Source organism: Capra hircus, chromosome 11 (genome assembly GCF_001704415.2).
Source record: "Capra hircus breed San Clemente chromosome 11, ASM170441v1, whole genome shotgun sequence".
Classification (NCBI taxonomy): domain Eukaryota; kingdom Metazoa; phylum Chordata; class Mammalia; order Artiodactyla; family Bovidae; genus Capra; species Capra hircus.
In genome coordinates this window covers 60,336,151-60,351,725 of record NC_030818.1, presented here as the reverse complement: position 1 = coordinate 60,351,725, position 15,575 = coordinate 60,336,151, and the positions used below count along the sequence as shown (strand labels likewise).

The 15,575-nt window shown below is 39.7% G+C and overlaps 1 protein-coding gene across 1 annotated transcript in view; it reads right to left on the bottom strand.

Moving 5' to 3' along the window:
* COMMD1 (copper metabolism domain containing 1) overlaps positions 2,929–15,575 on the bottom strand; it is a 169,018-nt gene continuing 156,371 nt past the window's right edge. Inside the window, exon 3 of the mRNA XM_005686785.3 lies at positions 2,929–3,152. Within this exon, the coding sequence (XP_005686842.1) occupies positions 3,045–3,152 (108 nt within the window). The 3' untranslated portion in view covers positions 2,929–3,044. The remainder of the gene's footprint in view (positions 3,153–15,575) is intronic.

The following is a 15,575-nucleotide window of genomic DNA, read 5'->3' as shown; positions in this document are numbered from 1 at the left end:
TCAGACATGACTGAGCAACTGAACTGAAGTTAAAGTAGGGGCTTCCTTGATAGCTCAGTTGGTAAAGAATCTACGTGCATTGCAGGAGACCCTGCTTTGATTCCTGGGTTGGGACGATCTGCTGGAGAAGGGGTAGACCACCCACTCCAGTATTCATGGGCTTCCCTTGTGGCTCAGCTGGTAAAGAATTGCTAAACTTTAAAATGCTGTGATTTATTCTGAATCATCACTAGAATAACACCTTGGAAGACAGGTTCTTTAAAAGAAAGAGGAGACTATAATGGTTGAATTTAAGCCTCCAATGATTAAGCCACTAGCAACCAGAGCTTCCAAGATAAGGCAGTCCTGAGAACAAGGCCAAGGCTTTTGCTCCTTAGCAACATGAAACTACTGAATCTGAAGCTTCTTTTGAGTGCAGTGTTTGGCCTTTCTATACTGTTTCTAAACAGACTGGAAGTTACAGTGCTTATGATTTACCAATGGACAATTTCTGCAAGGCCCATTTCATGCTGAGGGTTGTTTTTATTTTGCCCCACACTTCCTGAACTTTAAAGTGATTTTAATCTAGGATTAAAGAAGTAGGCAACCTAGTGGCGTCTGCTAGGACCTTTCTGACAGTTGTCTCCTTCTCTGGTCCTTTCTCCATGATAGCACTATCCCCAGGAAGATGTCCTAGTACAAGAAAGTTCCCCTTACAAAAATTTACAAAAATAGGTTAGTACCAGAAAACACAGAAATTTCTCTGGTGGCTCAGATGGTAAAGAATCTGCCTGCAACGCAGGAGACCTGGGTTTGATCCCTGGGTTGGGAAGACCCCCTGGAGAAGGAAATGGCAAACCACTCCAGTATTCTTGCCTGGAAAATTCCATGACAGAGGAGCCTGGTGGGCTACAGTCCATGGTGTTACAGTGTTGGACACAACTGAGCGATTTTCACTCCCTCACTCACCAGAAAATACAAAATCCAGATAATATCCAATAGTCAAGAAAGGGAATGATTAAGTCTCATATATTCTTAGAGGTAACACAAACTGATTTTTAACCTGATATTAACTGAAAAGGAATTTGTAATGTTTAGTAAAGTCTGAAAAACTGCACTCTGTACATCAATCATACCTCAGTGAAAACAAAAAAACAAAACCTGGGAAAAAACCTATGCGCTCCACTTTTCAGGAATTTATTCAGGGAAAAATCAACTCTCTTTCTAGTCCTAGCCTTCTTTTTGTTATCTGTGTTTATTAGGTTGATGGATCATTTAACTCTTCTTACTGTGTTTTATATTTTCACAAGACTATAGCAAACATATACACCTTTGGCAATCAGAAAGTAAAGTATCAGCAGTAAACATAAAACACACATAAACACAGCCTGTCTAAAGCCACTTGCACTCAAAAGTGTTTAGTGTTAAATGTGGGACCCACCTTCAGCAACCAGTTTCTTTTGTTATTATTCTGAAAAATTCAGTATACATTAATAGTTTTTCCAAAGACTCAGGGTTTGATGATATAATGACCAAGCCTATGTCCACTTCTGCAGCTGTTACTTTCACTAAATAGAGCTTCAAACCACGACAATGATGTCTTCTCCCTGTGGACCCATGGGCTGTTCCTTCAGGCTGGAAACGTGATCCAAGACTAACATGGTAGGTACAGTTCTCCCTTCCAGTGATATCTGGAATTCCATTATCTGGTGAGATATTCTTTTCCTTCATTTTACAACAGGAGACATTATCTAAATTCTCCTGGATCAATTGACAGTAGCCCTGAGAACAGAAAGCAAGTTTTAATAGCTCTTTCACCAAACCACACGACTTCTCTGATTCTATTTACCATACTGTTTGAAGACGTTTTCTGAAGGGTCCACAGAGGCTACATTCAAAACCTTCTGGTCATTGTTTGCTAACTGCTGGGATGGTCTTAATCAGAGAAGAAACCAAATTTTCTGCTTCGGTTTTGGAAAAGCTCCTAAAATGTCTTTAAATTGATTTAGGAGAAAATGCTTAACAGAAGAATTATTACTGCCTTGGAATAAATTCATTAGAACTGACATATGTTGTAACCACAGACCAAGAGTACTGCATTTTGGGGACACATTACATCCCAAAGACAACTGAAGTTTCTGAATGCTATCATTATCAGACGATAAAAGCTGTTCAACAAGGACCACAGCCTCAATGTTCTGGTTAACAATTTATCCTCTTAGAATGTTCTTGGTGTTTGGTATAACCTCTCTAACAGGACCTAGTTTTCTCAAAGAAATTTTCTTCAAGAGGTTTTACGTGATAACTCAAAATTTCTAAGGTAAAAGACGTCCCATCACTCCAGTAGACGTTTTCCCTTCCCACAATCCTGACTTGAACTAAGTGAAGGGAGTCCCTGAATGATGAGGCAATTTAGTTCTAGGTTCCAGAAAAGTCCAAGTTTCCCAGTAGCTCAGATCAAACCAGACCACCACCACCCCCGCCCCTCCCCCCCCCCACCCCCCCCCTGCCTACCCCCAGCCCTTAGATTTAGGCAGAACTAATACAAGTGCCTGAATCAGTTCCAGAAGCATCTCATGTCTTACTAAGGTCAGTAAACCTCTTGTAGGGAAGGCAGGCTCCTCAGGTCTCAGTTCAGGCCACATTTGGTCAGCCTCTATTTGCATGAGTAAAATGTTTTCTCCCTTTTTAAAAATTCTTACATGATTGATCATGTATAAATTCCTATAATCCTACCCAGGAATAACCCACCATAGCAAAGGTTTCTAAAGTTGATCCCACCCTAGTCTGAGGGGGGATTCAAATCTCTGAGGATAGGGTCCTTAAGTCCTTTTTAAAAAATGCTCTTATGTGTGCCTCTGTGTGCTGAAAGATAAGGACTTCTGCAGGAGATCAACTGTAAGAGTAACTGAAAGGGAGACAGAGAAATCACAGCAAGGAGAGGCAGGCAAGATTTGAACTTGAGGATTTAATACTATTAGGGGAATACGATTTTTCTTTGTTTAAAAAAGCAGGCCTCTGGGGTGGGATCACGAACACCTCTGCTTCAACATCTCCATCTTCAGCTAGGCTGGTTGCATCAGTGTGCTGATACTTTCTTCTACCTCTGAGAGCTTCTTCAGGACTTGATTGACCTTGACCTCATCAAATTCCAAACACAGAAATTCAGATTCCTGGAAAACATAAAAGGATATTTTAGACAAGATCCCCAAAACTATCCAAAGCTCTGCTTCTGGTATGACCTAGCTCCAAAGGCCAGGGCCTCTACCCAGCAAGCCTGACTTAGGTCTCAAAACCTAAATGATATTTTACCCACACAATCCCCTAAATGAAACTACCTCTATGAGATATTTCATAAATGCTAAAGAGAGATACAAAACAATTTTTAAAGTAAGTACTTAAGTATTGGGTTTCCCTGGTGGCTCAGTGGTAAAGAACCTGCCTGTCAATGCAGGATATGTGGGTTTGATCCCTGGGTCGGGAAGATCCCCTGGAGTAGGAGATGGCAACTGACTCCATTTTTGCCTGGGAAATTCCATGGACAGGGGAGCCTGGTGGGCTATAGTCCATGGGGTTGCAGAGCTGGACATGACTGAGCAACCAAACGACTTAAGTATTACTGTTTTATAGATGAAGACTCTGGGACATGGGAAGGTTAACATGTATCACAAAACCAGAAAAAGGCAGAGTCAGATTGTGAACTCCCTGCTCTGGCTGACTCCAAAGTCCATGCAGTCTCCATAGCACCCTGTAATAAAAAACAATGGAGAGAGGATTTGGCTTGACTCTCTGTTTGCCTGGGAATTACGCTCTTCGATTTAGCGGTTATATTAGAAATTATGACAAGCTATGAACAAGTTGCTTGGGAAACATCAACCAGATAACTGAAAGATAACCAGATCTTGAAAACAGCCTTAAACATTTCTGAGGCCTTTCCACTTGCTGCAAGCCAATTCTCCTAAGATTCCCTCACACACATTCCTTTTAATCACTGTCAGGATCAATCTACCCTGAATTAGGTAGATATTAGAGAAAAGTGTGGTGACACTTTGAAGCATGTGACAGAAGTCTCATGTACACTGGACAAGTTCTAGGTCCACTTTGACTTCAGAGACATGGGAGAAGTATGGTTCCGAGTGACCATATTCAAGGTCCTCAAGATCAATAACCATGTAATTTTATGGCAGTATGAATTTTTAGAGACCAGCTACCTTTTTAGGTAAACAATTGAGGCCTCAGGCATGTTAAATGACATGCCTATTACCCTTCTGTTTGTTGATGGCATAGCCACTGGGTCAATGTTCTTTTCTTTATATTTTCCTTTCTCAATAAATGGCATTTCCCAACCCTGTCCAAAGTGGCAGGGATCCCTCCCTTCAAAGAGAGGGATTCACTCTGTCATCGGCTAGAAGAACCCTCAGGATTTGATTTTGTAAAAGTGCCTTTGCTATTGGTGAGCAGCTGTGCTGTGTCCATATTAATGGCACTGAAAATCCCCTAGGAGAAACAAGTACAGAGGCAAGGAAGGATAAGAGTTTTCCAAAGGGAGGAAAGGCAGCTTTCCTTGACCACAAGGAACTTTTCCTCAAACATGTATTTAAATAGGAAAGGGGTATAGTTTCATATGTGAGCTTAGAAACTGCTAGGTTTTCATTTAGTTGAATTTAAAGAACAAGAAAGATGCTCCCTTTGTTTGAGCTACAGGCACGGTTATCTCCTTGTGGAAATAAAAGCAGATGTATGGCAAATTAGGTATCTGGCTAAATTAAGGACAGGTCTCAGATTTGAAAGCCTCTTATCCTTCATTCACTTTTATGAGAACTTTATTGTTTTTGTTCAGCCACTAAGTCATGTCTGACTCTTTGTAACCCCACGGATTGTAGCACACCAGGCTCCTCTGTCCTCCACTGTCTCCCAGACTTTCCTCAAACTCATGTCCATTGAGTCGGTGATGCTATCTAACCATCTCATCCTTTGCCGCTCCCTTCTCTTCCTGTCTTCAATTTTTCCCAGCATCAGGGTCTTTTCCAATGAGTTGCTCTACACATCAGGTGGCCAAAGTATTGGAGCTTCAGCTACACAATCAGTCCTTCCAATGGATGTTCAAGGTTGATTTCCTTTAGGATTGACTGGTTTGACCTTGTTACTGTCCAAAGGACTCTCAAGAGTCTTCTCCAAAATCACAATTCTAGAGCATCAACTTTTGGGTGCTCAGTTTTCTTTATGGTTCAACTTTCACATCTGAACATGACTAATGGTTATAGATTTGACTATACAGACTTTTGTCAGCAAAGAAATGTCTCTGCTTTTTAATATGCTGTCTAGGTTTTGCCATAGCTTTCCTTCCAAGGAGCAAGTGTCTTTTAATTTCATGGCCATAGTCACCATCCACAGTGATTTTAGAGCCCAAGAAAAGAAAACCTGTCACTGTTTCCACTTTTTCCTCTTCTATTTGCCATGAAGTCATGGGACCAGATGCTATGATCTTAGTTTTTTGAAAATGTTGAGTTTCAAGCCAGCCTTTTCACTTTCCTCTTTCATTTTCATCAAGAGGCTCTTTAGTTCCTCTTCACTTTCTGCCATTAGAGGGGTATCATCTGCATATCTGAGGTTGTTGATATTTCTCCTGGTAATCTTGATTTCAGCTTGTCATTCATCCAGCCCAGCATTTCCCATGATGTATTCTGCATAGAAGTTAAATAAGCATGGTGACAATATACAGCCTTGACATACTCCCTTCCCAATTTTGAACCAGTCCATTGTCCATATCAGATCTTTAGCCTGACTTTAAAGCATTTAAAAATATTTGGTCTTTGAAACAATTGTCTAGGAACTAATAATTACCAGAGTCCAACATATATATTTAGGAACTGGCAGAAGAGATGATGTAACCCATGTTTCACCTCAGTGAGATAAAGCCTGCTACAATAATAAATCACCTGGTTTTCCATTTATATGGGAAGAGCTTATCAAGGACAATGTTCCTAGGGATAGGAAAACCTGAACAAAGTTTAATAAATAGCCAGGATGTTTTCTGACTAAAGATCATTTATTTGTTGTAATTTTCAGTATTCAAATGATCTTTGATTGGACCTCTAAGTATTCATGAAGCTCAGTTCACTTCTGAGGGAAATCAAATATCAGAGAGAAGAAGCAGGTTAAACAGAGTCCAAAGTTAAACAAATATTTCCCATGCACTCTCAAACTTCACCTCTCTCCCCTGGAAACAACAGAGACTAACAGTCTTAAAAAGACACCTATAACCATACATGACTCTTGAAGAAACAGCTTACTTGAAACTGCATTATCAAGGCCTGGCTTCATCTAGTTATGCTACCAAAATATTTCATCAGGAAATCAGGGGCCTTTAAACTGGGGCTTATCAAATGGAGCTTTGTCCAAATTTTGCATTTGGCTGGGGTGCCTTGCAGAAAATACATCTAAAGCACTTGAAAAATATCTTTAGAAATGCAAATGATGCTTTTCACCAGATGCAAGAAGTGAAACAGCAGTTGGAAACACTTGATTTTTCCTCAGTCATCCATCTTGATCTGGGCCTAACTAGTCATAATAATGAAAGATGATAAGACTAAATTCCTGTATTTAAGTATCTGAATCAAATGTAGAACCTGCTTCTTAGTAGAGTGTAGATACATCATCAGATAGAGTCAGAAAATGGTTCAGCTCAGTTCAGTCACTTAGTCGTATCTGACTCTTTGCAGCACGCCAGGCTTCCCTGTCCATCACCAACTCCCAGAGTTTACTCAAACTCATGTCCATCGAGTCAGTGATGTCATGGTCCCCTTCTCCTCCTGCCTTCCATCTTTCCCATCATCAGGGTCTTTTCCAATGAGTTAGTTCTTTGCAATAGGTGGCCAAAGTATTGGAGTTTCCGCTTCAGCATCAGTCCTTCCAATGAATATTCAGGACTGATTTCTAGGATTGACTGGTTTGATCTCCTTGCAGTCCAAGGGTTAATGGTTAGCAGGTGAATGAGCAGATGCATCATTAAGAATATGTACTCTGATCACGAGTACAGCCATGTATTAAACACAAGGGTTCTATTCCAAATTAGACAAGAAAGCAAAGGTAACCTATTCAAATATTCTTTCCAAGTACAAAAGCTAAAAAGTCATAAAATCCTAACAAGAGATCCTTGAGGGGCTACTCTCTCCAAACTAACAACAACAACAAAAAAAAACAAGCTAGCTTTTAATGACATCTAGAAAAGGACATCTTACATGTTCCTAAGGAACTCCTTTCCCAGATAACTATTCTTTTTTTCAGGAAACTCTTATGTGTCAAGCCTAAATCTTTACTTTTTTAGCTTAAACTCATTTCCCAGCAAGGTCAGAGAATATAACTGATTATTTGTTTATATAATAATTAAAGGCTGTTATTAAGCAAGTGTTTGGTTTCTCAATCTACATACTAAATAACCTTTTTGTTTGTACTATCATTTAAAAGACCTTTTTATCTAAGTCCAGCAGCATACCCTGATGAATTCTTTGGCAAAACAATACTATAGTGACAAAAAGTGACTTATTAAAAACCTGTGTGCTCATTTGCTTCAGCCATGTCTGACTCCTTGTGACCCTATGGACTGTAGCCCACCAGGCTCCTCTGTCCATGGGATTTTCCAGGCAAGAATACTGGATTGGACTGCCATGCCCTATTAAAAATCTAAGTGGAACCATTTAGAATAAATTCAACATAAAACAGAAATCTTATAGCCTATATCTTCTATATTATTTCCTGTGCAAAGTTTCCACAAAGATCTATCCCAATTTATTGGTCATATTTAACATTATAATACAACTTTGGAAAATTCTAACATGTTCCAAATTTGGACAATGGAGGAGGAAAGGGTGCCTTAAGATCCCACTAACCAATACTAATTCAGAAGGCCACATTTGGTGACCAGTTTTCATAAGGCTATTCCCCAATTTTTCTTTTGGCTGCATTTACTGACACAAAGAGACTCTTAACTGAGCAAAAAGTTTTAGCCATGAAACCTATCCCTCTGTTTAGGCTGTCCTTTCCTAAACTGAAATTAATCCTCTGAGCTGCAGCTCTGCCACTCTGAGTCTTCTGGAAAGAGAAAGAACATTTGGCAAAGGTCAACACTGGCAATGGTGTCTTGAAGAGGAATTAGATAATAAATAAGGTAGCCAGGGCTTTGAATACTGCCCACCAGAGAAGTTTAAAACAGCTTCATAGGTAAATCTGTGTTCACCACTCATTCCCATACTTTCTGCGGCTTTCTCAGAATTATACCAATACTGCTCCCAACTCCTTCAGGAGACCTGGAAATAGCTTCTCTGTAGCAAAGAATCCTCCAAGTTACTTCATAAGGAACCACTTATCCAAAATTAAATTTTATAGTTCTCTGAAAACTGTGCTGATTATTCTCCACTTGTCCTTTTGATGTAGGAGATAGATGGGCTCCAGGTTAGACATTTACAACTGGCCTCCTGTTTATATTTCACTGGACACAAAGAAGTGGGCTTCTGGCTGGATACTTAACAACTGTTACCATTTCTTGAGACAAGAAATAGGTGGGCTCCAGTTAAGTAAGTCATTTACAATCAGCCTTCTGTTTGCTCTCCGAAATGTAAACAGCCAGGTAAATAGCCAGGGTTTGTTTCTTGTAAACATCTTAAGGTCATAGTCATGGCAAAGACAAAGAGAGGCAAAACCCTGTTTGAGTAAAGGATTAAGGGATCTCTACTTCCCCTTCTTTTGGGACAAGGGAGACACTACACATGAACAGAAAGGCTCCTGTGAGTCAAAAGTCAAGAGATAAAGCCAGGCCATAACTGGTCTTGCTCCTCCCAGAAGCCTTCACTTTGAGATCCATCTTGGCTGAGGGGTGCATACACAACCCAGGGAAGGATCCCAGGGTAGGTCAGGTGTGGAAAAAGAAACCAGATAATGGGCCCGAAGGAAGACAAAGAACGGAAGAACTGACATATGTAGGTAGCTTCATCACCTCTTTACTGAGCTCCTCCTCACTAAGGGGAACACCCACACCCTTTCTCTCTGGGTGTGCATCTCCGCCTTTTTCTGTCTTAACTAAAAAACTATTTCTCTATATGCTCTCCCACTCGTGCTATGTCTCTAATAATCAACTTTGTACCTACATTCACAGTTTCTGCTTCCGTGATAAATGCATTCTTCACTGGGGGCAAAGATCCAGGGGAAAATAACTCCTAGCCTCTAGCCCTTGCTGGTCTGGTGGCTAGCATCCCTGGTTCTCATCCAGGCTGCTGCTGCTGCTGCTGCTAAGTCACTTCAGTCGTGTCTGACTCTGTGTGACCCCATAGACGGCAGCCCACCAGGCTCCTCTGTCCATGGGATTTTCCAGGCAAGAGTACTGGAATGGGGTGCCATTGCCTTCTCCACTCATCCAGGCTACCCAGGTTCAATTCCTGGGCAGGGAATTAAGATCTCACGTCACTCCACGGCTTGCTACTGCCTCGCCGAGATCACTTTCATAACATTCCCCATCTTTCTCTGCCTTGTTTCAAGTTCTCTAAGATTGTGTCACTCTCTTGTTCTCTGGTTTATAGTGGGGTTTTAAGAGAAGAAAGAGGTCAGGATATTTATTCCCCTACTCCCAACTCCTTCTCCTCTGCTATTTCCAGTATTTTCTACGTGTGGGTATTGTTTCTTTATCTCCCACTTTACTTTCTGGCCTTAATCACTACTTCAGTATAGACATTAAGAAGATTTTCTTCAGACTGTGAAAGTACATAAAAACCAAATACAAACTCCAAAGACGAGCAGGGCAAGAATTTTTATCATGCCTAAGTTGGTAGAATGGCTGCCCTCCAAGTGATAAATGACAGTATGAACCAGCATCAGTCTTTAATTTTTTTCTATTGTAATTTGATATTAAATTTTATATAATAGCACTTTGATATTAAAAAAGAAAAACAACAATAGTAGTAACAACTGCACAAGGTGACATTTCATTAAGAATCTGCATCAAAGGTCTTGATACCAGACTAATGCCCTCATCTTTACAACCTGTCCTTATACCCTAAATCTAAAGCAATGGATAGCTTAGGCGGTAGCTTAAAACAATACTTTCCAAAAGAACATTTGTGATTTATAATGTTTTTGAATCTTTCAACACAGATTTTTAGCAATACATCTTATTAATATAACCAGTGGTCCTTACTCAGGCCATTTTTAATCCTGAGGAAATCCTAATTTCAAATGTAATAGCTGACAAGTCCTACATTTACCATGTAAAAAGCAAGCTTTAGCAATTTTCCAAAAGGGAAAAACATTATACTATAAAGTACAAAGCAAATTATTCTATTGAAGATCAGAAAAGACTAAAGTCAGAGTCTTTTGGAAGCTAAGACTGAAACTTAATGACAGAACAACTAAACTGAAATGATTTACCCCAAAACTCAATAGATGTCCCCATGTGCTAAGATCAACTATGCTATGGGACTAAGATAATGGTAGTTTCAGAACCAGAGCAGCTCCTACAGGAAGCATTTATCCACACTCCCTCAGTCTCCTAGAAGAGGAGAGAGTATTCTTGGTGTAGTATAGAAGCATTAACCATCACTGGATAACAATTACTGAGTTTTGTGATGATATTATTCAGGCATTTCAAAGGACTTCTGTGAGGACAACTTGACAACAGGAGTTTAAAGTGCTTAAAAATTTAAAAGTCTGCACTCTCACAAATTCTACTACATTAAAAGATAAATTTTATGAGAAAACATGAATTTTTAATCAGTTAACTAGAAACTCAAGAGAGAAGAGAGACATCGGGTATCCAGGGAGTTTCAGGTCTACCACCGATGTAAGCTACTGCTAAACAAATCTGAGGCACCTAATTTCAGCTTTTCAAGTAGTGCATATGGGTTTTACATAAAGTGGCACAATTTTTAAATAAAATAACATCAGGTCTTCATTATTCAGAAACTGATTATCTGGGTCTCTGCTGCTTGACTTCCTTCTCCTTTTGGGGGCCATCTTTTAAGTATTTCTACAAAATGGGAAAAGGAAGTGAAACTTAAACTGGTTAATATGACCAAATCATAGCAGCTCTGCAGACGGTTTTTTAGAAATGGATATTAGAGCTATTAGAAGGAACTCTGTGACTTCATATAACTACTTTGGAAAATTATACTCATAAGGTTGTAATTTAAGCCAGAAAGATCTTCTTATCCCAAATATTTCCCTTCCTTTAGTAACCAGGACTACTGTTCTTAGCTTAATGTCTTTAATACAGAAATACTCCCAGGAGAGGTAATACAAAAAAGTCACTTACACCTTTCTATCACTTAAATTGGGAGATTTATTTTCCTCCAGGAAGAATGAACCCAAGTAGCCTGCTTAAAACACATGGTACCTACCATTAAGAGGAACTGGGGAAAGTGGGACAAATAGGTAGGGCATGAAACATAAAATCAGGAAAATACCAGAAGCAAATCCTTCTCATATCAGATGCACAGATCCACAGATGAAGGATCTTAAGCTAGTCTTACCCTAGATACATCCTATCCATGCCTTTCTAATCACCTGATCACCAGGAAAACCTAGTGAATTTTTATAGGGGGCAGTGTTCTTGCCTGGAGAATCCCAGGGACAGAGGAGCCTGATAGGAGCCTGGGGTCACACAGAGTTGGACGAAGTGACTTAGCAGCAGCAGCAGCAGCAAGATAATCACAATGAAAACCAAAGGCTGAATTTACACACACACACACACACACACACACACACACACACAAGTGGGGTGCTTTCATTTTCATCTGCAAGCTCAGGGCCTGTGACCCAACAAGGCAATGAGATTCCAAGAACACTGTCCACTCAAAGCTGTTTGAATTTCTAAGAAGAGAGAAAGAAGGAGTATACCAAGAATAGGACCCTAAAATTCTTTTGGTTATAGATTTCTTAGCTGGAAAAAAATCTAGAGTTATGACCTAGAAGAAAACTGGACTGTCCTGCCAATGTGTGGTCAAATGGAGCATGTATTTTGACCCAGGAAACCTGACTTGTTTCTGAAAGGGAGAAAATAGTTTTGACCTTATAAGAATGAGAGCTTCTTTCATTGGCCAAATTCTGTACTGCTAAACCAAGATTATCATTATTCATCTTCCCCCAAGATTTCTGAGCAATCTGACACTTATCTGCTCACCATCAGTGTATGTGCTTATGCTCAGTCACATCCAACTCCTTCATGACTCTATGGACCACAGCCTGCCAGGCTCCTCTGTCCATGGGATTTTTCCAGGCTAGAATACTAGAGTGGGTTTCCATTTCCTCATCCAAGGGATCTTCCCGACCCAGGGATTGAGCCTGCATCTCCTGCATTGGCAGGCGGATTCTTTACCACTGAGCCACCTTGGGACGCCTCCATCAGTGTACAGTGAAAGGTAAAGGTACATCAATCTTCATTTTACCACTAAAAACAAAAGAAATCCAAAGACTAGCCTCACTTACATGAAGCCTGAAATTCCCAGCTCTTTGATTCAACCCACTGCCAACTGACACCTACATTTGACCCTCAGTTTGGACTCTTTCAAACCTGATTAATGTACATTTACAGATTAGACTGGGAACTAATTAGGCAGACCCAATTTTGTACTGATCTACATAAATACTAAACAACACTTATTATTTTAGAAACATCCAAGAAAAGAAAATCAATTTGCTGTATGACTCAGGGAACTCAAAAGAGGGCTCTGTAATAACCTAAAGGGGTGGGGATCGGTGGGAGGCAGGAGGGAAATTCAAGAGGGAGGGGACATATGTACACCTATGGTTGATTCAGGCTGATGTATGACAGAAATCAAATGAATATTGTTAACCAATCATAAATAAATATTAAAAAATCAATGGAACCAAGATATATAAACAATAAAAGCTCAACACAATGAGATTATTGGATGATTTCTACAAAGCACTGTGCTCTACTTCATTTTATAACTTCATTTTCAGCAGGATTTAATACTTAGCTATTAAGATTTTCTGTATTTTGAAATACTGTGGCTGAAATATATATTGGTAAAAAACTATTACAAGGTGCTCTTGTTTGATCTTCAGGAAATAATACAGAGTTTTGGCTAAGGAGAACTAGTTCTCATGTGACAATGGACAAAGGACCAAAGGATCAACTGTGAAACAGCTGAAAAGGTAAATCCCAATGAGGGAAGGAGAAATTTCACTTAAATCTTAGATAAACCAAATGACAAAACTCTTTAGCACATGAGAAACAGTGTTGTTAATTTTACTTTGAAGTTCAACTTGGGGTGTCTCATCATTCCTGATGAGGTACCTTCCAGAGCAAACTCATTTGCAAACAGCTTTGACAAACAAACTAAAATATATTTACATGAAAGGAATAGAGAAGATTTAAAAAAACACCTCATCAAGAGTAGTTTGTTTAGGCGATACCATTAATTAGGCAGGAACAAAGTAGGCAATGGCACTTGCTTTCTAAGGGGCTCTTGATAACTTAGAGATTATGATGGGAGAAACACCTTAATACAACCAATAAAAAGACAAGCGTGAAGCAATGAATGACAAACTCCTTGGCAGGAGGAAGACGACTAGAGGATGTCCAATTAGAGCCCAGCTCCATTGCTCAATAGCACCACCTATCTATTCCCAGCTTCCTTAGTGTGGTTTCTTTTAAGTCATGTATGACAGCATGATTAAGCAGAAATAGGCATAGTTGAAAGCAGCATTTCCCTTCCATTTAGAGGAAGCAAGTGAAGCTATGCAAGGAGGGCAAAGGATGAAATGATGAAGAATAAGGGGACTTTTGAATTCAGAAAACACTGATTTGGGGAGAAAGAGTTTGGGGTACTTTTTTTTTTTTCCTGGCAAGTCTGTGGACTGTGGAGACTAATTTTGTTGGGCTTCCAACCAACTCCAAATACAGTAACATTCTGAGGCACTGTAGGCTGGAACTGTCATTCTAACATTTGAATTTGTGGGGGACACAATTCACTCCATAGTAATCCCCAATGCTTGGAGTGTACTGTGTTATCAGGCATCACCTAAGTGTTTGCAGTTATGATGATGATGATAAGCTCATATGAGTCTAGGCTTGCTATTCACACTTTACAGAAAAGAATTTCTAATAGTCTACAGACAAGAAAGACACACGCAAACACATAAAAGCTATCTTCTGACTGCTCAGGTCTGCCAGCCCAGTGTGGCAGAAGCCATATCTGGCCTCATCCTTACCGGACTTGAGTTTGAAATGTCATTTAATCAATAAGGGCTGCCAGGATAAGGGCTGGAAAATGGCACCAAAGAAATCTTTCCTAATCCTCACTCCCAGTCCCCATTTAGTACTTCACTGCCATTCTGTATCCCAAAGTCCAGCCCTAAAGACTGACTTCGAATCTGACACAACACTCTGTCAGAGAATATTAGGATGAAGGAAGAAGATAGGCCTTGCAGTCACTAAATGAAGTTAGTCACTACTCTCTAGCTCAAAGAGTTTACTGTGAACTTCTGGAGCTAGCAGAAAGACAGGAGATTGCATCTTTATTGTCGAGGTTGAATCCTGGCATCACTTAGGCTGCTGGGGCCTTTGTCCGTAGGTAATAATCACCCCTCCCATTACCATTGTGTTTACAGTTTAGAAAGCTGTTTCCCACACATGACCTACCTCATTTGACCCTTAGAAATGCCCTGTTACTAGGAAGAAGCCAAGCCAGAGGAAAGGTACTTTGAACTAGAACAGACAGATCTTGTCCATCTAATCCCAAATCAGATCTTTTCAGCTATATTTGGAAGATTTCATCAGATAATGCAATGGATTTTATGGGTTTTGATATACTTCTGATCCAATTTATGGAGGAAAAGAAAGTAAGGCCTCATTTACTTATTACTGCCCACAGTTCTAGAAACTAGGATTATAAATTCAATCCTTTGCGAAAGACAGAACAGGCAGTCAGGTCCTAACTGGTGAAGAAAAAGAATTTCTTTCTTTGTCACCGTTCATTCAGCAGGTTTTGGAAGTAATGGAAGGAATAGAAAACCTTGAGGGAAGTTCAAGGATGATCTCTGAACCCTGGGGGAAAATGAAATGCCTAAAGAAATGAAATGCCTCAATTAAAAAGAAGTCAGCCTGGAAGGCAGAAGTAGGAGAGATTGTGGGAAAAGTATGACAAATCTGAAGATATAAGCAAATGCAAGAAATGTCATTAGAAATGACACTAATGATGATACTAATAGCAGTGATAACTAACAATAGCTAACATTTGTTGAAGACATGCAAAATGCCAGGTATGACACTAAGTGCTTTACATGTATTATTTCACATTGGTGAAAATTTTACCCCATTTTACAGATAAGGAAAGATGAACAATTTGTTTAAGACCACACAGGTAATAAGTGGTAGAACTAGTTTTTAAAAAACCCAAGTCTGGCTTCAGAGTCCAAGCACTTAACCATTTCACGATCCTGACTCACATTCATATATAATAACATAAAAACTAAGTACCCAAGATTCAAAAGGAAGCTGGACGTTGACAGTATGATAACCCAAGGTTAATATGCAGAGATGCATTATAGAGACTAAGTTCTTATTCTGGGGCAAGATGGCCTTT